The 27,704-nt window shown below is 42.2% G+C and overlaps 2 protein-coding genes across 2 annotated transcripts in view; both read left to right on the forward strand.

Annotated features, from left to right (window-relative positions):
• Positions 1-16,792, forward strand: part of LOC147261739 (solute carrier family 53 member 1-like) — a 30,642-nt gene extending 13,850 nt beyond the window's left edge. The window contains exons 3-16 of the mRNA XM_086203929.1: positions 5,731-5,832; positions 5,946-6,169; positions 6,829-6,978; positions 7,096-7,179; positions 8,861-8,942; positions 9,465-9,554; positions 9,780-9,877; positions 9,956-10,135; positions 10,408-10,573; positions 10,662-10,856; positions 11,486-11,652; positions 11,732-11,871; positions 12,081-12,302; positions 13,041-16,792. Coding sequence (XP_086060055.1) covers positions 5,731-5,832; positions 5,946-6,169; positions 6,829-6,978; positions 7,096-7,179; positions 8,861-8,942; positions 9,465-9,554; positions 9,780-9,877; positions 9,956-10,135; positions 10,408-10,573; positions 10,662-10,856; positions 11,486-11,652; positions 11,732-11,871; positions 12,081-12,302; positions 13,041-13,095 — 1,955 coding nt within the window. The 3' untranslated portion in view covers positions 13,096-16,792. The remainder of the gene's footprint in view (positions 1-5,730; positions 5,833-5,945; positions 6,170-6,828; positions 6,979-7,095; positions 7,180-8,860; positions 8,943-9,464; positions 9,555-9,779; positions 9,878-9,955; positions 10,136-10,407; positions 10,574-10,661; positions 10,857-11,485; positions 11,653-11,731; positions 11,872-12,080; positions 12,303-13,040) is intronic.
• Positions 16,793-20,590: 3,798 nt separating this feature from the next.
• On the forward strand, positions 20,591-25,733 carry ttpa (tocopherol (alpha) transfer protein). Its single transcript, XM_086203930.1, has 5 exons — positions 20,591-20,948; positions 22,688-22,841; positions 23,798-23,991; positions 24,255-24,365; positions 24,505-25,733. The coding sequence occupies exons 1-5, from the start codon at positions 20,781-20,783 to the stop codon at positions 24,733-24,735; spliced, it is 858 nt and encodes a 285-aa protein (XP_086060056.1). The 5' UTR covers positions 20,591-20,780; the 3' UTR covers positions 24,736-25,733.
• The last annotated feature ends 1,971 nt before the right edge of the window (positions 25,734-27,704 follow it).

A 27,704-nucleotide genomic window follows, 5' to 3' on the forward strand; every position in this document is an offset into this window, starting at 1 on the left:
TTGTGACTTTAAAGACACTTTGCACACAGCAAAAGCAATAGCACACTCATGGAAAAGGAATCCCAAAAGGATGATCCGGCCTCTACAAAGTGTCTTTTGGCTGCGTACAGACCACAGCTGCTGCAAATCCAGTAACTAGGGAACAACCCAGGTTTTTATTTAATCTGTTTGGACTTAATGTGCTGCTCTGTTTCTTATTTTAAATAACCATGTTGATATTCTGATTAAAAACGAGATTGTGCTACACCACAATGAGTTTTTTTCATGGCCTATCATTAGTGAAGAGAGTGAGCAGGGAGAAAAGATTCATATGTCATTGTCAATCGCTTTATGAGTGGTATCAAAAGAACAGATGCAGTACTCAACTCAAAACTCTGAAAATGTGAAGTTGCTTATTTTTCTATGGTACCCAAAATTGTGCATGCACAGGTGAAACCGCAGGTCTGCTTCTAATTTCAACAGCCTCCAGTCAGATCCAGAATGGAGCCCTGCTTTTGGAAATGGCCCTCACTCACGAGTCCTCTTTCCTAGGAAGATTAGTGTGTGTGCTCTTCTTTATCTCCACCTCAGTAATTTAAGCTACCTGCTTTCCGGCATGCACCAATAATGTATCCGTGAATATACACTAACTACAGCCACAGTCTGACCAAAGTTAAAGAGCTTACAGCGTTAAATGTTGTCAAACCAGTTATCAGAAGCGGTAGTTTTCATCATGTAATGATGTGCCTCTTTGTGCCACGGTACTGCACTCGTTTTACTACTCGTGCCATTCCTGTACTGGCTTTCCTGGTGTCTCTTCAGTCGTCTTATTGTGGTGATATTCATTTAGGAACAGGACTTGTAATGCAATCAATTAATTGGGCGTTTGACAAAGCAGTGCAATAAAAAATAGATGCATAATACTGAAGTTCCACAAGCAGGATGCCAAGTCCAGCACACGTGGCTTGTATAATCAGTGGTTATTGGTTTCATTTGTACATCTGCCAGCTGCGTGTGTCTGTGTGTCTGTGTGTGTTATTAGCTCTCATGAGTGAGTCCTCATCACATTGAAGCTCTGCACAGCCATTCTTGTGAGGACATTCCATTGACTTTCATTCATATGCACAGCGTAACCCAAGCCCCAACTCTCACCCTAACATTCGGTTTATCTTAACCTTAACCTTCAACTCAGAAATTGCATTTTGCCTTATCAGCACTGGTCTTTGGTGCCCATCAGGATAAGTAGTCCTGCTAATGTTCCTTTTTTTTACCTGAAAATGGTCTCCGGTAGTGGCCGTCTGGCAACTGAAGGGTCGCTGGTTCGATCCTCACTTCCCTGATAACCATGTCAATGTATCCTTGAGCAAGACACTGAGCCCCTAATTGCTCCTGATGAACCTGCCATGGACTGGCAACCCATCCAGGATGAACCCCGCCTCTCGCCCAGTGTCAGCTGGGATAGGCTCCAGCCCCCCCACGACCCTTAACAGATAAGCAGTATAGAAAATGAATGAATGGTCTCCAGTAGGTAATAGACACCATTTTTACACACAGGTAATGATTTATTGATAAGTTAATCATCAAACCAGTGTGTGTCTGCAGCCGGTCATGTAATCTCACCAGTCAGTGTGGCTTTGGTCAGAGTGCAGACCAATCAATCAGATCTTCAAGACAGACTAGAGTCTAAGTAAGTCATCGGTTGTTTTGGCAACATAGCTTGCATGTACTGAGTCAGAGTCACAGTATACTTACACAGTGCCCAAAGGGTTTGATTTGTGTGCCAATTTTTTATTTTGCATCTTAAGGTTCTAAAATTTAGATCATTAATTCATTGGTAAAGAAAAGTGAAATATATTCTTTATAATGATTGCAAAGACTCAATCTCATTTCCATCACAGAAACTTTACACCAAAAATTGTGAACTTTACGTATGATATCCTTTTTTATAGCATGCGTTTAGCACTTTATCCCTCTTGGCTGAGGAGACCTGATCAAATATGGTCAACCTGTCTGTTGACATGCTCAAAGAAAAGAGGCTCAGCGAGATCTCACACGTCAGAAATGTCTCTTCATATGGGCTGATCCATGTCCAGACGTCCATAGTCACATGCTGTCACCTGCTGCGATGTGATTCACAGGATGTTCCATTCTCATCTTCTGACCAACGAATAAATCCCCCCCCTTTTCCCTTCTTTCCACAGTTTATTTTAAGACTGTTTCTTTGACTTGTCTTCAACTCAGATGCAGTCTCTATTTTAGTCCAGATCAGAGGTCACAAACTCAAAATACCAGGCGGCCAGTGATCGTCCAGTCTTATCACAAGGGGGCCGCTTCAATTATTCAGTTTTGCTGGCTTTTGGAAGAGAAATGTTGGCATGTTGATGTGTAACAAAGATAAGTCTGAACAACAAAGGACAACACTAACAGACTTGGTTCTACTCATATTCATCCGCAAGCTGAATATAATACAGACGGATGCTGATAAGTTTGCAATGAGTCATTTTTCTACATTGATCTTTTTTAGATTGTTTGTATTCTTTTGTGTTGAAATCGAATAATGACAACAACGAGGGTTGGAAATGAACCAGCCAAATGTCTGCCTGCCAAACTTTTTACCAGTGCTGCTTTGCTGTGATGATCAAAAATGTTGACGTGAAGTGTAATAACAGATCTATTTATTTCAACAACAAAAAATGAGTTTACGAGGTGCATTTGAATGCAGCGTGAAGTCACTGGTTTACAGACGTGGTCGGTGTTGCAGTAGAAGCCCAGTCAATCTTGTATATTAATGACAATGCAACTACGCCTGTGTAGATGGTGTTATGTGTCCTGCAGGGGAAAAAGAGTGGTAGGATTGCACCATTATTTAAAATGTAATCAAAATTGCAATATATCTTCTTGCAGGAAGATATATTTTGTTATAGGCAAAAAAACGCGAATTTGCTTCTTTTTTCTCAATTTTTACCTCTTGAATAAAATGTCTGTCAGTGCTGTAGCAACAAGCTAAAGCTAATAAAGGGTTTAACTTTGTTTTCAACTGGGCTTGTACTTATTTATAAAGCGCTGATATGATTTTCCTGTCAGGGAAGAAAAATAAAACCAAACAGGCTGGTGTAAAACTGACCTGTAAATAACCGTAATGCTCCTCCCTCCCTGTTTAACAGTTCAAGTCCTGGCAGTTAGCACGCCTCTGCAGAATGTCTGCCACTGCGTAAGGGTAAATCATGGTGTTAACTGAAAAATGGTTGGAAAAAAACATCAATTGTCAGGCAGAAATTACTGCCTATTACTGAGATACAGACATGTCATAATGATAATGATAATGATCATAATCACAATTGCTTGAGCAGAGACAGGGAGAGAAAAGGGCAAAATAAGGCCAAAAAGGGATCAGGAGATGACAGTCGTCTGACTGGTGGTGGCCGTTTGTGTGTTCATGGCCTGTTAGTGGGGGAGTGGTTGGGACACTCCTATTTAGTTAATTTGGTGTCTTGTATAAAAGCAGTCATTCTGAAACATAGGGAATCACAGCATGTCTGTGAGTGACTGTTGTTGACGTGACAGCAGCTAACACGTTAGCGGTTGGACACACAGGCTCTGTGGCCACCATCCACTTCTAGTTTACCAGAAACTCTACCAGCGTAATATCTTAAATTTTTGAGGTCTGAATTTTGGGAAGATTACAGGACTTTGTGGGAAAACTATAAAAACTTTGCATCGGTGGAAAAAAACTGGAGGAAAGGTCCTTGCAGCGTATTATTTGGAAACCTTTAAACGGGACGCATCTGTAGTTATAAAAGCCATGTAGGAAGCGAATAAATTCATACCGATAGCAGTGATGGCAAAGCTTTGGATTGGCTTTTGCATTATGTGTCAGCTGTTTTAACGCACACCAGCTAGCTTGCAGTGTGGGTATTTTTGTGGAATCACACATTTTCACGCACACTTGGTGATTTTTGTTTGTTTTCAGTCCAAATAGCAAACATTCGCTGGTCTGAGTTGTTTTTGTTTTTTTTTTGTCCATGATTCCCATACTGGGGCTCATACCCCTTACAGCTTACATACTGTTATGTGTGGTTTAAAAAAAAAAAAAACTCAATAGAGTCTGTTACACTCTTTGAAGATCCTCCAGAAAATAAACCAGTGATTTACGTTTTCCCACTTGCGTTCTGCAAAGGCCTGGTCCTTCTTTGTCCAGTTGGCTCTAACTCACACCCATCTCATTCCTCACGCCTAAAGGCACTGAGTACTAGCCAATCAAAGTCAGAGTTAGAGAGGTACTCATAAGGCCTATGACCATGTCCTCCATTATTGAGGGAAAAAAGGGCCCGTAGCACCCAGTATGATGCCTAATTTCTCAAATATGAACAAATGGTTGACACACTCCCATGACTGTAAAAGCAGCAGTGATTATAGTATATTAGCTGAAGACCTGACTGTCAAATCCATCTGCTCTATGGCTTCGGGTGCTATGACAGAGCTAGGATAAATGCTATCAGCTGTAGGCTAGCTTCTGGTGACGGTAGCATCATGTGGGGAGGAGGAGGGGGTACACAGCAAGAAGTTGAATGTTTCATGGGGACAGGACTTTGAAAAGTTTGACAACTACTGTCTCTGTGTAGTAATCTGATACCAAAACAGCCAAGTAAAGAGGTCATCATGGGCCTTGAAGTCGTTGTCCTGAGAATTTGCTTTTTTTTTTTTTATCTGTTCATGATCAAAGTACTCATTGATCACTTAACATTAACTCCTACTTTGAAGCTGCAGAGACATCATTGTTGTCAGTCCCTCAGGGTCTGTAACAGCACCGTGGCTGGGCTCACCCGGCTTTCAAAACAATTTTTGAATATATAAATATAACCAACATGTCCAAAGTGAGAACTGACTTTGGATCATAGATAACTTTGGAGGGAATGGGTGTTTTGCGACCATTTGAAATTGGATACAATTATAAAAATGGTTGTCGCAAGCAGAGAGTTCATTTTCCTGTAGGTTCAGCGTTCAGCCCTTTAGTTTCTCTCTGAGAGCCTTCTGTGAAGATGCTAGATGTCATATCATTGAATGTTTGTACTGTTATTAAGAATTTTGGTATCAAGCCACATCATACATATATATAGATATAGAGATACAGATATATCTCTATATCTATATCTATATATAGATATTTCCTGTTAAGGGTCACAGGGGGGCTGGAGCCTATCACATCAGCCTTTGGGAGAGAGGCAGGGTTCACCCTAGCTGGACAGGTTGCCAGTCCATCGCAGGACCAACACATAGAGGCAGACAACCATTCACACTCACAGTCACACCTACGGTCAATTTAGAGTATCAATCAGCCTCGTCCTCTCTTGATGTCTTTGGACTGTGGGAGGAAGCCGCAGTACCCAGAGAGAACCCATGCAGGCACAGGGAGAACATGGAGACTCCACACAGAAAGATCCCGTGCTCGAGCTGGGGAACGAACCCGGAACCTTCCTGCTGTGAGGCAACACAGTGCTATGAATAAATAAATATATATATATATATATATATATATATTTTTTTTTTTTTTTTTAAGTCCAAGTATGCATGTACAGAAGCAACTGAGATTCTCAGACCTCCATGTTGCTGTCCTACTCCTCCACCTGCTGGTCAGAGCAGGATAGTACAGGTCACCCCCAATCTCCACTTTATCCCCTTCACTTCTCACCTTTATTGAGTTTCAGTGAGCCAAACAGTCTTAAACACTTCAACACTTTTCTTCTCCTGCAGTCACAGATGAGGACACAGTTAAAAGGTACTACGCCAAGTTTGAGGAGAAGTTCTTCCAGACGTGTGAAAAAGAACTGGCCAAGATTAACACGTTCTACTCAGGTAATGAAATATTTAATTTACATGCTGATCTGACATGAGGCCATGCATGTTGTTGTGTTGGGGCTTTCTCTCTGTAAAATCACCTTCTGGTCTTTCCAACTCTTCCCCTGCAGAAAAGCTTGCAGAGGCTCAGCGGCGATTCGCCACGCTTCAGAATGAGCTGCAGTCATCGCTGGATGCCCAGAGGGAGAGCTCGGCTAACGCGCGAGGTCTTAGACGGAGGAAGACGGTGTTTGCCCTGTCACAGCAGGAGAGATGCAAACACAGAAACATAAAAGACCTGCAGCTGGCCTTCTCTGAGTTCTACCTCAGCCTCATACTACTGCAGAATTACCAGGTGCGCAGGCACAGAGCTCTCAACTCCAATACTCACAAATGCCTTGTGGCAGCAGAGTTATTCTCAATCACAGGTCCTCCAGTGGCTTCGCTCTGTTATTATGGGATGCAATCATGTATAAAAACTTGCATAGAAGGTTGGAACACTTTTAGACAAAAAATCCTGGAGGGCCCTCAGACATGCAAGCTAGTTTGTGTCAGAAGATTGTGAAAAACAATATTGTGACAATCGTGGGACATAAGTAACACCTGTCTGTACTGTATATATCACATAAAATCTGGACTATAGAATGTCACGGTAAGAAAATGCTGAAAACCCGCAAACCTTGTTGAAGGCTAAAAATGTCCTCAAACCTGTTGTATTTTAGCATGTTATTGACTATAGATACACTCACCTAACTCTGTTATTTTAGACTAATAAAAAAAAAACAGTTAACTAGAAGAGAACAAAACCACCAATAAGTTTATTTAGGAAATTTTATTCGAGGTTGTGAAGAAAATTGTAGTTATTTTTAAGTTTTATACTGATCTACTCCAAATGGCACTGGACTCTTTCTTGCAGTTTCGTAGTGTAACATCTCTCTCGCTCTCTCTCTCTCGCTCTCTCTCTCTCTCTCTCTCTCGCTCTCTCTCTCTCATATTCCACCTTTCCCACTGCAGAACCTGAACTTTACAGGCTTCAGAAAGATCCTGAAGAAGCATGATAAGATTTTGGAGACATCACGGGGAGCTCACTGGAGGGTGGCTCATGTTGAAGTGGCTCCATTCTATACCTGCAAGAAAATCACACAGCTCATATCTGAGACTGAGGTACCTCACACATTCTGATGATACACACTTTTGACAGTCGTTAAAACCAGTCATCCTGATTATGATTTTATGTGGTAAACTGTACTGTGTTTTTGAATTCCTTTCTGCGCCTTTCAGGCTCTGGTCACAACAGAGTTGGAGGGTGGTGACAGGCAGAGGGCCATGAAGAGGCTAAGGGTTCCCCCCTTGGGAGCTGCACAGGTCAGAAACACTGATGTCACACATCAATCTTAGAAACAAAATGTCCAATTTAAATCTTTTTTATGTATGTGTGAGTAAATTTATTTTTCTAACTTGACTTGTGTGTCTCAGTATTTAGATATGATCCCATTAAAAGAAAAAAAATGGCATCATATCATTGAATCTATGGAGTTACAAATCCATCTTTTTCATCAGTTTTATCAACAGAACTCCACTTTTTTAAGCTTGGACAAGTACCTTATGTATTTGTTGGACAGCTAAACTTCTATTAGACATCCATACAACTCTGAGCACCACTGTAACTCATTGTGACAGGTTAAGAGAAAGAATTTGCTTTTGTTGTTTATTACTGTTGGTTCACAAAACTAACATGAGCAGGCAGTTTTGGCAAGGCAGGTTTATTCTTCCAGCACCATTATAATGAAATGCTTTAAATGATGTTAATACAGGTGATAGAATTGTTCTACTCTGTCACGACTTCATCAAACATCAGAAAGTAGTAAACTACGCCACTGTTCTCAGCCAGTGGTCAGGGCATGAGCGCCCTCTGGGGGGCTGTTAAATGTTTTCAAGCTGAAGCTCACTTCGGGTAAGGGAAGGTTGTTTTTTTGTTTTTTGTTTTTTTTAGTAAAGTAGAATATTCATCTAAAAATATAATGGATACATGTCCAAACCATAGAACAATGTTTTTAGAAATATTAGGACTGCCTCTTAAAACCCAGTTTTCACTAAGCTCAGAGAAAAGTGGCACTGTCATTTCTCAAACTCTGAGCTTCACTGTGTAGAATGATGGATGTGCAAACATTCACCTTTTGGGGAGGAGAACAACACTTTTTGACTAGAGGAGGGGAGATTTAAGGGTTTTAGACTCCTGTTACAGGCGGTGCAGTGGTTAGCACATTCACTTCACAGCAAGAAGGTTCCAGCTTTGAGTCCCGACTCAGGCACGGGATCTTTCTGTGTGGAGTCTCCATGTTCTCCCTGTTCCTGTGTGGGTTCTCTCTGGGTACTGCGGCTTCCTTTCACAGTCCAAAGACATCAAGAGGGGACGAGGCTGATTGATACTCTAAATTGTCTGTAGGTGTGGCTGTGAGTGTGAATGGTTGTCTGTCTCTATGTGTTGGCCCTGTGATGGACTGGTGACCTGTCCAGGGTGAACCCCGCCTCTCACCTGAAGGATGGATGGATGGATAGGCTCCTGTAACCACTTGTAAAAGTTTGCATTTTACAATTAGATGAATACTGAGGTTCTGAGAGAGACTAGAAATGCACTGAATGTTGCCAGTGTTACACTAAAAGCAGTGAACGATGACTGTAACCGAGCTGCAACTGCCTGTCAATCACCCCTTAAATACAGCCTGTTAGAGGCGGGAATGTTACACAGTTATTACACTTTGCCAGTCAGTGTAATACAATACCAAGAAGAACTGTAGGTCATTAAAGTTCCTCCTACTAAGCTTGCCACCATCACATCACACCTCTGATTGCGTAACGCTGGTGTGCTGCTGTATGTAAAATCACACCCTGAGGCAGTGTTACACCAACCTCATCTACTTCCTTATAAGCGAGTTAGGCGGCATGATGGCGGGGGCTTCTTACTGGTGGTATTTGTGGGAGTAACCTCCTGTTGTCGTGGTATTGTCCTGCTCTGAGTCTTGACTGTGTTTCTGTCTACCTGCAGCCCGCCCCTGCTTGGACCACCTTCAGAGTTGGACTCTACTGTGGAGTGTTCCTTGTATTGATGGTCACGGTGGTCATTACAGGTATCGCCCACATTCAAACTGCACTATAGTTTGAAGTTGCTGACCAGGCAACAATATCAAATTAAAAGGTCTAAAACTTTGAGTGTGCTTTCGGTATTCTGACTATTATGACCAAGTGTGGATTCAGGAAAATGAATCACATGGTCAAAATCAGTGGAAATTTGTGGCTATGTTGCTCCCATAGTTTACCATCATTTCTTTGAAAGGAACTTGATATAGTTGTGAATTCATTGGAAGACAGTTGCTTACTAATTTTTTCACTTTATCAAACCACAGTCAGTTCTGGATGGCCTGAAAGTGGCCTTGGCAGCTAGTGAGCCCATGAACCATGAAGGGATTGAAATGAACCCCTGAGAGATCATACTTTCTGTGACAACAGGGGCGAACAACAGTTTTGATATCATATAAACAAGTATTCTCATTCTTAAATGATGTGATGGTCTCCAGTGTGAGTTTTACTGCTTTCTCTCTTTCCATCACACATTCTAGCTTCACTTTCTCACTGTTTTTTCCTCTCACCAGGAGCTGTGATGTTTCCAAAGGCTGATGTTTGGCCTATGATCAGGATCTACAGAGGAGGATTTCTATTAATAGAATTCCTCTTCCTGTTAGGTACACACACGCACACAAGCACATGCACGCAAGCACACACATTTAGCAAACCCTGTCATTCCCTGGAATAGATGAAACAATCCAAGTTAGAAAATGATTTAACCATTTTTTTTAAAAAAACATTTCAGTCTTTACATATGTTCTCACAGTACAAGAACATAAAGGTTCTCTGTGTAAAGTGGGTCTGTCACAATGTTCTAACTTGTCTGTCCTTTGCTGCTCCAGGCATTAACACGTACGGCTGGAGGCAGGCAGGAGTCAACCATGTACTCATATTTGAACTCAATCCCAGAAACAACCTGTCCCACCAGCATCTGTTCGAGGTACCAGCACACACGGCAGATGGGGTCAACTTACTGATGGGGTGCATGCGGACTGACCCGGTCTCTCTCTGTGTCCAGATTGCAGGTCTTTTAGGCGTGTTGTGGTGTGTCAGCTTGCTGTCCTGTCTGTTCAGCAAAAGCATCCCGGTGCCGATGCAGGCCAACCCTCTGGCTCTCTACGGCTTCTTCCTCCTCTTCCTCATCAACCCATTCAAGACCTGTTACTACAAATCACGCTTTTGGCTGCTCAAACTCCTGGTAACATCATGCAATAAGACGTGATGCATTCATGTCGGTCTGATTTTGTTTGTTGTTGTTGTTGTTTTTGTTTCCCCTGTTACAGCCATTGATGTAAAAGATGGTCATAGCATTCTCAGTCAGTACTGGAACGGTTCTAATCATTTTCGTCCCTATCAGTCCTTAAAATGGGGCCCATGTTGACTAATTCCTCTTTCGTGCTCCACCTCAGTATTTGAATTTGCCGAACGTCGTCTGGTTTATCTCACCAGCAGCCATCTGCTCTTCCACAGTTTCGAGTGGTGACGGCTCCATTTCACCGGGTAGGCTTCGCAGACTTCTGGCTGGCCGACCAGCTGAACTCTCTGGTGGTGGTTCTGATGGATCTGGAGTACATGATCTGTTTCTATAGTTTTGAATTGGACTGGAAAGAACATGACGGACTCATCAGCAGCAATGGTACGACCGAAAGACCAAATGTTTTGTCTCGTGTGGGTTAAACTTGGAAAAGCCTCCTCTAACGTGCTCCCACTGTCATCCCACTCAGGTAAAGACGTGTGTAATTCCTACTCCTATGGGGTTCGTGCGGTCATTCAGTGTCTTCCTGCTTGGTTCCGGTTCGTCCAGTGTTTGCGCCGTTACCGTGACACCAAAAGGGCCTTCCCTCACCTGGTTAACGCTGGGAAATACTCCACATCCTTCTTTGTGGTCACCTTCTCTGCCCTGTACAGCACACATAAAGGTAGACCACTGCTTACACATATAGTACACCTTTATTACTGGCTCAGAATGAGCCATAGGATGTTCAAATAGATGTCTTACGTGTGAATTTAATTATATTATAGTAAGTCCATTTTTTGTTTTCTCATTAATGGCATTTTAAATCAGTCAGGGCCACTCTTTAGTATCATATTCAAACTATCAACACAAGTATTTTAAAATACCTCACAAACAGGTATTTTTCCAGTACTTTAAGAGAGCAGGCAGATACTGATTAGTTGAGGGAAGGAGGCAAATCAGAGGGGATTCTAGATGATGCCTGAGTAGTTGCATTAATTGGCAGGATTTTAGGCCTGGAGTTCTTTCTAGTGGAACTGTGAGTGTGTTTCAAGTGTTGAGGTCCTCCCGGAGTACTGTAGTAATAATGAACTCACGTGCTACTACAAATCTAACATCTGACACCATTTCTAATTTGGACCCAGAGGAACAAAGCTCTTTGCTAAAAAATGGTTTTAAATGAAATTCTCAGAGTTTGCCTCTCAGTGTCCCAGTGAGAAATGGTGTCAAGCTTACTGGGAATCGTATTTTCCATTTGTGAACATTTCAGCCATATATCTTAAACTACCGCCCTTCTCTTTCTTCCTTCCTCAGCCGAACCCTATGATGATGCCAAGATCTTCTTTTACTTGTACATCAGCTGTTTAATAGTCAGCTCGTGTTACACTCTGGTCTGGGATCTTAAGATGGACTGGGGCCTGTTAGACCGTAACGCAGGAGAAAATACCTTTTTGAGAGAGGAGATCGTCTACCCACACAAGGTATTCTTGCTACTAGTTTGACCTTTTAGTCAGAGTCCTGCGTGCCCCCCACTGAAGTGTGTTGCGTCTCTTCCTGCAGGCTTATTACTATAGTGCCATTGTCGAAGATGTGCTGTTACGTTTTTCATGGACCCTTACCATCACGCTCGGCGCTCTCTCTGGGTTTCATGGCATCTCTGACATACTGGCAACTATATTGGCCCCAATGGAGGTCTTTAGGTACGTGCAACTGAACACACATCAACATTTACTCTCCTGTTGTTCCAGTTCATTGGTTTCTTCTTCATCCCTCCCTTTTTATTCTTAAGATGCATTACCTCATCACCTGTGTTGTTGAAATGTAGCTTCATCACCTTACCCTTGCTGACATGGGGGCGTGGCTGTGATTCCTGCATGGACGGGAAATAACTGACTGTTTCCTCCCCCAGGCGTTTTGTGTGGAACTTCTTCCGACTGGAGAACGAACATCTTAATAACTGTGGTGAGTTCAGGGCCGTCAGAGACATCAGCGTGGCACCGTTAAATGCTGATGACCAGACCCTGCTGGAGCAGATGATGGATCAGGAGGATGGAGTCAGGAACCGGCAGGGCAAGAAGAGCTGGAAGAGAAGTTACAGCATGAGTCTACGCAGGCCACGACTCGCCTCCCAGTGAGTGTGAACCAGAGCAGCTGCAAACATGTTGGCAGGAAACCTTGAGGAGTGTTTCATTTAAAACAGGTTTCTTTCCTTGGGTTTTGTACACAGTCACACCATCAGGACGCTCCTGCATAAGAGTGTATCAGTCTCAGTGAGATTCCTCTAAATAAATAAAGTTTAAGCAAAAAGGATAGTCAGTGCTTCTGTCCACCAGATGTTTCTTGTTTCATGTCTTTTTGTACCGGCAGCCGGACTTTTAAGTTTACTCCGGCTAAGCACTTATTGTTGCTTGGTTATAAAAACTTTCCACCAGTACAACTTCAGATGTCGTCAGCGCTGAACTTTCTTGGATTTGTATCAAAAATATAAACGGAGTAAAACAGTTTGGATATGTTTGAAAACGCTGTTTTATCAGGACACCCTGGTAGATCACCCTGCAGACCTGGTACCATCTTACTGCTGGTTGAATCCAGTCATGACCATCTTCTCTCCCTGGTCTCTCGTCTTTACTATCACCATCAAGTAGCCTCTGCCGAGACGGTGAAGACGGAAAGCTGCGTTTTAGCCTCGAAAGTGAAAATTCATTCAGCGAACTGTATTTGTTCTTTGAGATAGTGTAAAATGGCCACCTTATTATTTGTGGAGAACACTTATTTAAAAATGATTTCAAAACCACAATGTGTTGCACTGAATCTAACATGATCTTTCTTTGAGTTCATACAGTAAGCACATTCTCCCCTTTCCCTCCAGGTCCAAGACCCGTGACACCAAGGTTTTGATAGAGGACACTGATGATGACTCCTGACATCAGGCCACGCCCCTCGCCTGGGTCCAGAATTTATTCAAAGGAGGGAACTCCACCTCCTAACCTAGGAATTACCCAGCGAGTCGGGCGTTGAACTGAAAGACAGCCGAGGATGAGTTTTAAACTCTGATGCCTAAGTGACCCTCATGAGCCTCTGCATGGGCTCTGAACTACTTCACGAGAGAAATTTCCTGCTCTTAAACAACCATCCCAGCGAGATGGCCATCGAACTTGTAACCCACTCCTACCTTCAACAATAACCAGGAGTGGGACTGTCACTTAAAACCTATCTACCCCAGTAAGGGGTTAAAACTCTCAGATACTTGGCAGCCACCTAGAGGTGGAGTCTTGAACTACACTCACTCCTTAGCTACTGCTTGGTCTCTCTTCTAATCCTTTAGCATTGCATGAACATCGCAGCTAAATGGAATGCACTCCAATCATCCTGACAGGAATTGTTTCGGCCCCCCCAGCAGGCCCACAGGGTCCTCACACAAAGAGACCAGCGACTTGAAGTCTATTCCTGTTGAGGACCAAAAGATGAATCTCCCGTCTTGAGCTTTTAGTCGCAAATTACACTTGCTTAAAGAAAGGCCTTGAACACACGATGTACCATTTGCACCTCAAGGGGTTTTGGAAGCCCTTTTTCAGTAACAAAAGAGTTAAAGCGATCCCCTCCTCCTTTTACACTGGCCAACGGACGACGGCTATGAACATTTGGCAACACCAGTCAGCTGCTGGCTGGACTGGCTCCCGTTCCTTCAGCTTGCTCCGTCAAATCATCACACAGCTGCCTACCTGCACCTTACATGCTTTAGAGACACACACAGAAATGCGCACTTTGAAGAAAGAGTGAATTCGAATGGAATGCATATTGTGTGTTCACACACACACATGAACAGTCATTTAATATGTTTTATTGTTCTTGGGCATGAAAGTGGTCCCACTTGACCACTCGAGCTTTTTTTGAGACCCTGGGAAAGAAACACTTGGACAAGCAGTTCTTTTTAATCATGGTTGTAAATATGGGCTGGACCAAAGGAGGACACGATGTGGAAAAAAAAATATATTCAGAAAATAGTAAATGCTCCATTTAAAAAGGAAAAAGACTCAAGGAACAGCAGCTGGACCGGCTGTTCAGTCATAAAACTGAGAGAGAATTTGTGTTTGGGAAGATGAAGGTCATCTTAATAACCCCCCGTGGTAACTCCCAGTCAGTCTATGTGGAAAAACTGTCCTCTGTCGCGTCAGGAAACTGTTGATGAATGTATGCCATCTATTTATATATATATTAGTGGAAATGAAGTCCTAAATACAACCTGTCTGAGGATTTAGCCAGATCATTTTTTATTTGTTTGATTGAAATTTGTCTGTTCATAAAGTGTTAGGGTTTTGTCTGTGAAACTGGTCCATGTCGGGGGGGGGGGTCACTTTTCTGTCACATACTCTTCAGTTGGTTTGATTATTTGAGATCCACATGAATGTTACACTCACAAAGTACAGGTTTCATACCACTTTTAACAAATTGTTCTATAATATGTCATTTTTGATTTTTGCATGTTGGGCCTGTTGTGCTCATCTCAGTGTGTCACAAGGCTGGATGTCGTTGGTTTAGAGGCTGAGGATTGGATTCTTGTCCTGTTCACTTTCATAATCCCAATCACATCATCTGCATACTGGAGAAGATGTTTCACAGAGACCAGTAGTTCTCAGTTCTGTAGAAAATGTTTGTCTAAATGTTTCTACCTAAGTGCTAAAGGAAAGCATTTCTTTTTTTAGTTCACATTCCCAAAGTGGCTGACTCACTAACAGTGTGCTACGCCGATCTTACATGTGAGAAGGACAATCAGAGTCGCGGGCTCCAGTGTTCTGCTTTCATACAAGTTTTGGTCATGTCTGATAATAATTATTTTTTAATTATTATTGTTGTTATTTACATTGGCCATTGAAGACAAACTTCTGTAATAATTCCTGCAATAATTCCCATGGGTGTCGCAGATGACGGTGACTCCCAAAATCCTTCAGGAAGCTTGTTGAGGTCAATCATTGCTGAGTACGTGTGTGATTATACTAACGTGATTTTCAGGTTTTTTTTTGTTTTGTTTTTTTTATTCCTTTGTTTGTGTAAAAGCTGGTTCTTTGTACTCCCGTGTCACTGAAAGGTTAAGTCACACGACTACAGTCCTTTTACTACTTTAACAGGATGTCTTGTTCATGGTGTCGAGGGTTGCAGATCTTTTCAAGGTATGGGATGCTGGGAATATTCACCGTAATCGTACCACTGCTTCTGTTAGTCTGAGGCCCAGTTCAGACCCACGACTTGAAACTGCATGTTCTAACAAACCATTATTGTGTCTCATACTTTTTTCTGTCGGAGGCAAACTACTTAGAAAACAAACATTTAACACTGATTGAAACATGACAATCAGCAGACACTTGATTCTCACACCTACACAGTCCCTTGGTTCATGTCTGTTTGAATTCTGTCCATCAGAAAGCATTCCTTCACATAAATGCTGTCCATGTCTTCATCAATGGGACTTTATTTTGTAATTCCTCAGGTTTTCATGTTGTGATGCTTCCCTGTCGCTACCTCGCCATCACCCAGGTGCAGACAGGGTGCAGGTTAGGTCAGTCTGTTAGTCCAGTCTGCCCCGCTCAATGATCCTTGAGCTGCCTGAATTTAATGCAAGTCAGAGTCCATGAGGATGACTTCATAAATCCACAGTGATTGATTAATTTCAGAGGTCATCTACTGTTGAATTCTATGTCTCGGTGGACCATATAGACTTGGTGAGTGAGTGTCTCATCAGTGCCACCGCTGCCATTAATACTCCCTCGATGCTCCAGTCGCACAAATTTAGACCTGCAAAAATATTATGATGCTTGAAAAATGAACTTTATTAAATTGCTTTATGGTCCTTGTTAAATCAATGAACAGAAATTCTATCGATTCTAAATTATTTTCTATTTAGATATCAAGAATTAGACTGTGACTTGCTGTTGACAGGTGAAGATCCTGCTGTGCCTCCAGGTGTAGCTACAACGCTCCGGTGCAGCTGTCAGTCATTTGACAGTACAGTGAATTATCACGAGACAGGCTGCTGCTGCTGCTGCTGCTGCTGCCTCTCTTTGGTGCAAATGGCCAGAAAAAAAAGTACTTTGTAAAATAGTCAGAAAACGTTGGAAAAGTCATGGAAATTAGCTTCCTAGTGGAGTATGTGTGTAAGAGAAATCTCTTTGGCTACTACTGATTTACATGAATACAAGTTTGACGTTTTAAACCACTTCGCTTGTGATTAATTTTAACACGCTGGTCAATTTTTCTGTTTCACGGAGTTCACTTTTTCATGTCCAGACAGGTGCTTCAGAAAATGCTGGTCTTGAAAATTTTCACAGTTGTGGAAAAATCCTGATTTTAATTTTTTTTTTGAAGAAGAAGAAGCCGTGTGTATACAAGCCGTTGAAGTGGTGAATCACCCTCTGAGTTTTTCTGGGGAGCTAAAATCAACGTAACTGGAATGTGAGTTTAGGATTTTAACATGAGAGAAAACACAACCAGTTAATAGGTCCAACCACACGCGCTGTCTGATTACTGAGGACAGATGTGCGTCAGCGAGAGGACACCAAAAGTTTTGGGGCAGATTTTTTTTGCAAAAAAAAAAAAAAAAAAAAATCTTCATCATCTTTTATTTTTCCTCAGGAAATGTTACAATTTATGATTACATTTGGGCATATTTCTAATATAAACCATTTCCATACGTAAGTGATGCCTCCAGTTGTGGATTTACTAATAAGAGTTACTGGCCTTGGTGCAGCACTTCTAGTTCTACTGTTGTGTTTTCTGTGTTTGTTTGTTTCTAACTTTTACTGCATATTTTCGCATAAACATTCTTGTTTTATGAAGTCGGTTACCACACTTTATTCGCCGATGTTTTACTGCCTGTTTTATGAATCATCTGATTATGATCCCAGTCTGAACTCAGGATAGAGCACATTGGCACCTCATTGGGAAGCTTTCCCCTCACATCCTTCAATTTTTGTTCTTTACAGCTGTCTTTGTGCAAACTTCTGACTGCGAGGATGCGTGTTCCGAACCCTGTCTTGCTTGTTGAATCATAATAGCAGGTGGAACGTCCTGGTAAACCTGGTGTATGATGTTCCAGAACTAACGGAGCTCGGCTGCAGGCAGGCTGAGATTTCATTTTAGGGTCTTAGGTTGTGAATCTGCATTCCGATGACACTTTCACATTCCCACTACACATGAACATCACACTGCTTTTACAGATACGGGTGAGTTTGTGACAGACTGGTGACCTCCCCCACCCCCACCACTCAGCTGTTTTTTTGTTGTTTTTTTTTTACTGCTGTCAATCAGATTAAATCTACTAAGAGGACAGAGTTGTGTTTTCGTTTTCTAAAATTGGACACTTTGTGATTGAAGTCATTATTGTGTGTCCATGCTAGATGGAACCTTCCCTTCCCCCCTTTTTTCCCGTTAACATAAAATGTCAATCGCAGAAGAGGTCACATTCTGCCCAGCTGCTGCTGATGGATGAACCAGCGTTGGTACTTTGGCTGGTCGAATGTCTGTTTTTTAGAGCATCGCACTGAAGTATGGAAAATTCAGTCCAGATTTTTATCATTTTAAAATATTGATGATACAAAGTGTTGAAAACAGCTGACATCTCTGCAGAGGAAGCAACACATCTGGCAGCTCCGTAGTTTCTTGTCCTCAACATCTGTAAACAGAAACAGGGTTGTTGCGGAGCACACGGCATCGTCACGGCAACGCTATACGCTATGCAGATCCAGGCAGCCAGTGCTCTGTTTTTGTCTGTTAGTAAGTGAGGTCACGAGTTTGTGAAGTCTGATCTGTTACATCCGTCTGTGCTCGATGATGCGTATCCTGTGACATCACTGCGTCCTCTTGTGTCATTCATTGCAGCACTGAGGCATGTCAGACAAATACCTCCCAGTTTGTCCCGTTACACACATGAACACGGTTTGATTTGATGAGATTCTTGGTGGGTCAAAAGGCTTCATGCCTCGGCCAAAGCAACGTCAGGAGGTCGGACCTGGATCAGAGTTCTCTGCAGACAGAGATTTTGATCTACGTTCTCCTCCCACTGCAACGGTACCAAGAGCTGACATGAGTGTTCTAATGGACTAGAGGCACTGCACCGCTGGTGACTGACTGTGCTGTAGCTGTTGTGTTGTATGTACAGTAGCAGCGTGATGCTACACAGGTGCCTGGTTCACCGACCCCAGTTACAGTTTCTCAGTAAAAACCTTCAAAAGTGTTTGGCACTCGTGAGTTTTATTGTTGTTGAGCACAATGTGATGACACTTCCTGTTTCAGGTGAAAACTCCACGCTTGGATTCAAAGCTATCTAGAGAAGCATCAGTACATGTGCTTTTCTAGTGAGGACAGATGATCCTCTCATCAAGAGAGAACAAACCTCTCAAACTCTCATACGCCCTCAGTAACAGTCTGCAGGGTAAAAGGCAAAAACTATGTTGACCTGAGTCATATCAGATCCAACTCTAGACTCTTTTCCTGGAAAAAGAGAACACACAGACACACACACACACACACACCAGAACCCCCGCCCATCCTCCGCATCAGTGGAGGACGGGAACGAGGAGGGAATGCCTTCCAATTGGGTACAAACTTCCATGGGGACTCGAAGGGGAAATTATTACATATTTGTGGTCAGAGGTCACTTTAAAATATTTTCTAGTCTTAACTCTGGACGTTCACACCTCGCATGAATGTATAATATGAAATGATGAAGGTGAAAGGTCAACTTCAATATCTACCCTGCATTGTTTAAAAAAAATAGTCTACATAAACAGTCTAGCACTTTCTAGGATAATGTTGCCACTACTGTCATTCATCCTGTGTAATATTATCACTCATCTTGTGTATTATTACCATATACAGAGTCTGGTTAAATATCCTTCTGTGTGCTCTCACAAACGCCGATGCCATTATGGTAGCATGTTGATGTTATCTTATTGTTTGTTCCAGTGGCTCAACTGGTTCTGGTGACTGAAGAAACTCCTCAACTGGTAGGGGACAGTCAGTGTGGGACACGTCCAGACTCTTTAGGCTCAATCTAAATTTTCTAACTATGGACTATCAAGGACACATAGTCCTTCAGTACACGAGGAGTAAATCTCCAAGTTACAAATTATATTTTATGTAGTAAAACTGGGGCAGCACGGTGGTGCAGTGGTTGGCACTGTTGCCTCACAGCAAGAAGGATCTCTCTGTGTGGAGTCTCCATGTTCTCCCTGTGTCTGTGTGGGTTCTCTCTGGTACTCCAGCTTCCTCCCACAGTCCAAAGACATCAAGAGGGGACGAGGCTGGTTGATACTCTAAATTGACCGTAGGTGTGGCTGTGAGCGTGAATGGTTGTCTGTCTGTATGTGTTGGCCCTGCGATGGACGTTGAGATGGTGAACCCTGCCTCTTGCCCGAAGGCTGCGGGGTGAGGCTCCAGCCCCCCAAGCCTTTACAGGCTGTTCTACCATCCAGTAGAACATGGATGGATGGATGTTATAAAACTGCTTTGAATGAGATGAAAAAAAAATAAATATATATAACAGACAAATGAAGCTTAACCACGATTACATTTTCATATCATGAATCTTTTCAGGAGCCGAAAAGATTTAAAACACAGTATGCAATGTAATCAATGTAATTTTTATGATGTTAGAGTGGCCTAGACACCATAAAACACTAAGTGCTGGCTATTGTGTTCAGGTAGGCCATAGTAAAAGTCAATAAAAGAGTCAAGTACTTTTACTGAATGACAGCAGTAAAAGGGGCAGGAATACTTTTATTTCTTTCAGACTGTACTCATACTCCCGCGTAAAGTCCTTTGCAACCTCCTAAGACAGCCATGTACCTGGATTTCTTTTAACCTGTCTAGATTTCTTCTTTTATTTTATATTTTACACATCTGTCTTTACAATAAAGCTATTTCATATTAAAGACAATTCTACCACTTTAAATTCCGTAATAAATCATATATTTCCCCTAAAACTTGAATACACGTGCGCTTCCGATCAGTACTGTTATTTTCACGTGTAAGCAACACACATAGTGATTACAGCTTTATCTCAGGTTATCCATGTAGGATCATTTCTGTTATTTGAAGCCATGTTGCCCCATTTACATCAACTAAAAGTCACCAAATACATGGTGACTGTTTTTCCTGAATTATTTATTGGCTTGTAGCTCTCGGAAAACATAAAAGAGGGCAAAATTCATCCAAAACAACTCCATCTTTTATGGAGGTCCTCACTCATTGATGACCTGCTGACTGAGCCTCCCTGAAACTGTCAGGACCAGGACCAGGACCAGGACCCCTCTCCACCTGCTGACATGGTCCGGTCCACGTTAGACCTCTATTATATTGGTTTAGTCCGCAGTGAATAACTCATTAACCATAACTGTTACTTTTTTTGGGGGGGGGGGGGGCGGTATTTTACCACCATTCGTTGCCTAACGCTGCTATTTTAGAAGGAAATCTCTCCCTCTCTCTCCCTCTCTCACGCACGCGCTCACATACACACTCACACTCACACACACATATATGCACGCTCGCGCAAACAAACTGTTGCGGATCCACTCTCCGCTACACCAGAGTCTAAAGTAACTGAGCAGAGTGCGGCATGGACGGGCCTCAGCTGAACGAGCTCCCGGACCACTCGGAGGAATTGAAGCCGTACTTGAGCCGCCTGAGGCGGGAAGCCCTGCAGGCCACCGACCACGATTTCTCCAGCGAGTTTCTCATCAAGTTCCTGCGGGCCAGAGACTTCGACGTGGACCTCGCTCTGAGGGTACTGTAGCTCACACTTCATGCGCGTTTTGATCGAGCTTGCAGAAACCCTCTTGTATAGTATATTGTTGGTACTACAGTATTACTTTTTTGGTACAGTTTGAATTGTTGGTTCGTGTCTGAAATGAGTGTTACGGTTACACGACGTTTGATTAAATAAAAGATATCGAAACTACTACTGCTAACCGGCTCAAAAGTACACCGATTTTTTTTTAAGTATTTAAGTTTTATACAAGTACTTTTATGTATTTTTATTATAAGTATAAAGTTGCAACGAATGCACGCAATGGCTGTGATTATGAGATCTAGTTTATCCGGACCGGATCCACTGGATCCATGCTGTTGTGGTTCAGGGGTAAGTCTGGCTTGTTGATATGGATCTACATCCTGCTGCGTTGAACTGAACAATGAGAGTCAACAGCAGGACGCAAGACGACAAAACACACTCCAGGAAGGAAGAGTTTCCATTGAAGTAGTTACAATACAGTAAAAGGGCTGTGATGACACATCAACGTTCTAGTTTAGATATTTTTTTAAAAAATACTTAAAACTGTAGACATTAAAAGATATTAATAACCATTAGAAAATAAATGCATATAGTTAAAGGCAACAGGGCCTTCATATTAGGAACAACAGGAATTTGATTGGAACTACAATAACGCCATTAGCAGCCAGTGGCCTAGAAGGATCTTCAGAGTCCAGGATCTACAATTATAACCAGATTGCTTTTAAATGTCATCACACATTCCTGTAAAATGACTTCCACGTGCCACATGACTTCCTCAGCAGCGGTTGCCAGGATATCTTTGAAGCCCGCTTATATAAGCGTTGAAGGGAATGTTGCATGTTTCTTTTGTTAACCAAATTGTTGTCACAGAAGTTGGTGTAAGCTGCTCAGGTATCTGTTAGTTCATCCTGTCGAGGCCGATGAGGAAACAACCACAGGGTGTTTCATCACCCTTGCAGCATCGCCTCTGCAGGGTGGCCTGGGAGACGAGAGAGAGAGAGAGAGAGAGAGAGAGAGAGAGAGATTCACTGGAACAAGGTGTTTCCAGTCAGTTCATGGTTAGTAACTTCCCCGGGACACAGACTGCAATAGGATATTAGACCGATATTCACCTCTAGTGTAGTATTGCCACATGAAACCTGTTGTGACGGTGAGAGTTGCCTTGAAGACATATTTTATACTTTTGAAAATTAAAATACAAACTACCAGACACAGAGGGGCCGACGCTGTCACAAGCCGACCGCAGGTTGCACATTCCTCATTGCAACTGAATCGTGTGTGCAACAACAAAATGAAAAACAAGGCCTCCGAGTGTTGAACCTCCAGAAGGTCTGAGAACTGGAGGTTTTAGGCTGAGTTCATTTTACTTCTGTTGTTTTGACATGAAGTCAGACATTTTATCCATATTTTTACATCAGTTCAGTTGACTGGAATTGACACTGTGTGACAGTGAAGAAGGTGAAGTGTGTGTGTGTGTGTGTGTGTGTGTGTGTGTGTGTGTGTGTGTGTGTAAACTTAAGAAGGCAAGTGAAAGACCTGGCAAAACGGTAAACAAATAGAATATGAGAACGTTGGAGAAATTTCAATTCTATTCTTCAATGTATCAACATCAACTATCAAATCATTTTTTAAGCAGAAATGCTCCACAAACATAGATTCAAGTCGTCATCGTCCCCCCCCCCCCCCCCCCCACACACACACACACACACACACCCCCCATTTGTCCTATGCAGCTCCTGCTGAACTACCAGCATTGGCGGAAGGACAGTCCTGAAATCATCGACTGTCTGGCTCCATCCTCGCTGCTGGACCTTCTCCAAACATCCTACCACGCCGTCCTTCCACAGCGGGACCACACAGGCAGTCGGGTGCTCATCTACAGGATTGGTGAGTGTGTGTGCGTATGCGTGTGTGTGTGTGTGTGTGTGAGATGCTTCTTCAAGTGTGTGTCATCTAGAGATGAGGACTGATGTCTATTTTTCGTCATCTCTGATCATGTAGAGAGATATCACAGGTGAATCAAGTGTGTGTGTGTGTGTGTGTGTGTGTGTGTGTAAAAGTATTTTCTGATGAAAACTTTGATGACACTGATCGAAATATACAAGATTGCTGTTAATAAGTGTATGCGGGAGACTGACTGCAAGAGGTTGTACTGGATTCATATTTGCGCGTCATTGTTTGTCAGGTGAGGATTATGTCACTGGGATACAGGAAAGAAAATGATGATGTGTTTCACCGCACAAAGGAAGACGTAAAAAAATCATTCTTTTATCACCGGTCGGGCTGGTGTCCACATTTATTTCCTTCTTCCTCCGTTGTCAGAAACAGATGATACTCAGATTATGAGAATTGGTGCTCCTAATGTTTGGGGGGGGGGTTGGGGCAGAGAATAATTATCGTACATGACAAAAGCAGAAAATTGTGCTGATTCATCGAAACAAGTCTTTTCAATTTGCTCCAAAGAGGAAATTGCTTATACGACTGGAGGATGTAAGAGGCTGGTAGTTTTGAGAGTTTCCCTTCTGATGAGAGAGACGTTCCACGGCGACAGAGTGACACACAGCCTGGGCGCAGATTTGAACCGAGGCAGAACCCACTGAGCTCTGACTTGAACGTTCACACTCTCGTCAGTGCAAACTCATCAACTCACAATCACAGCCGTATTACCAAAACAATAGTCATGGTGAGTTCTCCACATGAAGACTGGGTCATTTTCACCTAATTTGGGCAAATTTATTCTCGTTCATCTTATAATAAATACAAATTGTTGCAGGTTTGTGTTGGGGGGGGGGGTTGTTGAGCACGTGCCAGCTCGTCACAGAACTCTGACTATTTGTCCTCAGGCCAGTGGAACCCAAAAGTCTGGTCCGCCTCTGAGGTGTTCAGAGTCAGCCTGATGACATCAGAGATCATCTCCAGGGAGACAGAGACACAGAGGCGGGGTCTGAAGGTTATCTTTGACCTGGAGGGGTGGAGTTTTAAACATGCCCTGCAAATTACCCGTCCCCTCGCCCGAAAGATCTCCTCTGTACTTGTGGTAGGACGTATTATATTATATTATATTATATTATATTATATTATATTATATTATATTATATTATATTATATTATATTATATTACACTATATGATATGATATGATATGATATGATATGATATGATATGATATGATATGATATTATATTATATTATATTATATTATATTATACTATATTATATTATATTATGTACGTTATTTTAGTCTTCAATGAATGTCATTTTGTAGCTATTGACATTAAAGCTGTTTGTGTGTGCGTGTCAGGACTCTTTTCCGCTGAAAGTTCGAGGAATTCATCTGGTCAATGAGCCACTCTTCTTCCAGCCTGTCTTCGCTTTGATCCGTCCCTTCCTTCCTGATAAGATCAAAAGGAGGGTCAGCATCCTGTTTGCCTCATACACTCATAATCACACTTCTCACACACACACGCGCACACAAGCACACGCACTCACAGCAATCAGATACAAAGTGGAAGTCATTTCTTTAGCTGATACTGTATGTCTGACCCCTACAGATCCATATGCACGGTGTGGACTTCCAGAATACTCTAACTGACTTCTTCTCACTCCCCATCTTGCCGCCGGAATATGGAGGGGAGGGTCCTGGAATAGAGGAGGTGTGTCAGGACTGGGCCAATCAACTTCTTCAATCAGAGGAGCTCCTACAGAAGATTGCTAACGACCCAACTGGTGACGTTGCTGACGCCTCTGAGGATCTGATTTTAGAAGGAAGAGAGAAGGATTAATTCTCACGCTGTTGCAGCACACACACACACACACACAGGATCCTGCTAACGGTCCTCTCATTAATCTTGTTTCCAGTTTTTGGCCAAAATGTGACCATCAAGAATCAAATCAATAGGTAGCGTTAAAGAATCACAGCAACTCTTTTAAGTCTCTTATTGTCTACCCCCAAACTAGACATGGCTCCTCTGTGCTGCTTGAGGGAGCTGAGGCCCATGCTAACTAGCTTAGCACAGTGAATGGTAGTGGGTAAGATGTGTTAGCATATGCTCATCTGGGAAACTGGGAAATTTACAGTGTTACAGCAGCAAAAGTAGATAGTCGATTTTGAAACATGAATAAATGCATAGTGATGAATAAACACATAAAGGGAAAAAGGAGTATAAAAAGTACTGCTGCTAAAAAAATACTTTGGTGTGAACCGTAACTGATATTTTGTGCTGCACCGTGCGCATCGCTGAGCTTAGCTAGCATGGTGAGATGATGATGAAAGTACGTTGGCACAGAAACTGGACAGAGCATCAAAGTCTTGACATTATTCAGTTTCTATGAGATTTTCCTTCAACCGTCTGAGTTTATAAAGGCTTCATTATGAAGAACGTGATTGCACAACTTGAGCTGCCTATCTCATCCTCTTAAGACCGTCCACCTAATCGATAGCGGCTGCTGATGTCTGCTAGCGGCTCAGCTGACTTTACATTGTTACCGCCACTTGGAAACAAATGTGCCTTCACGTAGGTTTTTCACTTGAATTTACTGATAGAATTAAGTCATTCCAGATGTTGAAAGCTCTCCTCAGTGGTGGTTTGCTAGAAGAAGATCCATGCAGGAGCATTTACCAGCCAGTGTGCGGCATCGATACGCCGACGCTGGAGACACACAACTCCGTAATAGTTCCAGAGTTCAGGATGAATGTGAACTTCCTTCCGACTTACCTCATGCAGACTTTCATCAAATCAGCCAAACCATCCATCCTGTCCTGTGTTTCATAGACCTTTTTTTTTTTTAAAAAAAAAGGCATTTTTATGATATGAAAAGATCTGAGTGAGGAGGTGAATATACCTGTAATATATTTATAAATGTAGGTGAATCACTGCACTTGTGTTTAGATGATTGCATGCATGTAGCTGTAATTTCTGTAAAAGAATGGGAATGATAATGAGGAGGAGGGGAAAAAAATGATTTCTATACAAATTCACACATTTCATTCACACAAATGTTGTATATTTTGTAGGTCAGGTGACACCATTGTGTTTTTGTAAACCTGTTTATTGTTTGAATTGGAGTGTGTGTTCTGGAGTAGACAGTCAAGGACACATTCATGGATCAATAAAGGGCTCAACGTGTTCATAAACGGTGTGTATCCTGTATACGTACTATACAGACTGAAGGGTTGTGAGCAGCTGGAATGTAACTGCTCTCACTTCCTCAAGTACAAGTTAGTTAAAGTCTGCAACTTCGTTCTTCTACTCTGCTACATTTTAGAGGCAACTGCGGTACATTTATAGAATCCATAGTTCAACAGATACTAAACGTCGGCTAGAAATTCTCTTTAAAAGCACAAACCTTCATCGACAGCCTGCTCTTCCATGCACATTCACAATATTCCTTATTATTATGTGTGGTATGACATGAGGGATTGATAAACATGACTGAAGAAGTCCAACCTTCCCTGACCTCACAGTGGGAAATCTTTCAAAAGGGTCCCTTCATCTGGGTCACTTTCAGAATGGAACGACTTCTTCCCTGAGCCAAGACACATCTCTGGTCAAATTTGTCTGCCCACTGCATCATCCTGATAAGAGACATAGCAGCAAAGTGGAGCGATCGCCTCACTAAAGTATAAATTAGTGTCACAGATTTGCTCTGACAGGAGCAAACAATACAAATGCTAATGATGTTTGGTAACTGCTGGATGTGGAAATAAGCAGCAGGTTGCTGACAAATGTCAAAGCTGATGAAATGTCAGCAGGGGTGGAAATACCACTGAGAATCTGTAATGGAATAGAAGTACTGTCACCCCGCATTAGTATTCTTTGACGACAAGTAAAACAAGTGGTGTTTAAAAAAAAAAGTCATAAATATTCTCAAAAACCAATTAGTTTCCAGCAGCCGATGTTTCACAATTTAAAAGATGTTAAATTGAAAAAGAAATCCAACTCAAGACAGTTTCCTTCATTATTTCTTTATCTTTTCAATGTCACTTTTTTTCAGTCACGCAACATTTGTGGCTTATCCAGTAGTGAACAGTGATTATTATTGCAAGAGTTACTTTTATGGCCATCACTCTGCAAAACTTTAATATACAATATTCACGAGTGTATTTCATTACTTGAATAATCTGAAACTAAGACCTGTTGTGTATTAGTGAGTTTAAGAATTGTTCTTTCTTTATATAATTGTTCCTTGTATACAAAGCATCAACAAAGCTTCAACCAGAGTCAACGCTAGCAACCTCAAGCTAACATTAGCACAACTCCTGCGAGGAGGAGCTTGTTACACAACGACCAGGTTCATAATGATACAAAAGGCTTTTATTTTGACTGTCTTTACTCCTTTTATTTGTTTGTTTGTCCACAAAAATGTCATGAATGACAACAAGAACAGCAATAATTATGAACTGCCTGGCTGAAAGATCATGTTCGCTATTGAATGGTGATGGGAATCAACGGTGTGATGAAGATATGCTAGGTACTGATGCTGAGATGATTGGAACAAACCTCTCAGAAGTGAGTGTTATTTCGCTGTGTAAGCCAACTTGGAAGACACATACATGAGAATTTCAACCTGTGTGTGTAGCTGTGTTGTATAATCATTAACAATGCATGTGCCACATACATGGAAACTCCAGGTGTGTGTGTCTCGCTGTCCACCCATTCAAGGCTAAAGTGCCGTATATTTTATTTTAGCCAGCAAAAGAAATAACAGTGAAAAAAATCCAGCTGGCTCCGTATGGGCACTAATATCAAGT

This window comes from Aulostomus chinensis, chromosome 5, assembly GCF_037954235.1.
Source record: "Aulostomus chinensis isolate RoL2024-O1b breed Wild chromosome 5, RoL_Achi_v1.0, whole genome shotgun sequence".
NCBI lineage: Eukaryota > Metazoa > Chordata > Actinopteri > Syngnathiformes > Aulostomidae > Aulostomus > Aulostomus chinensis.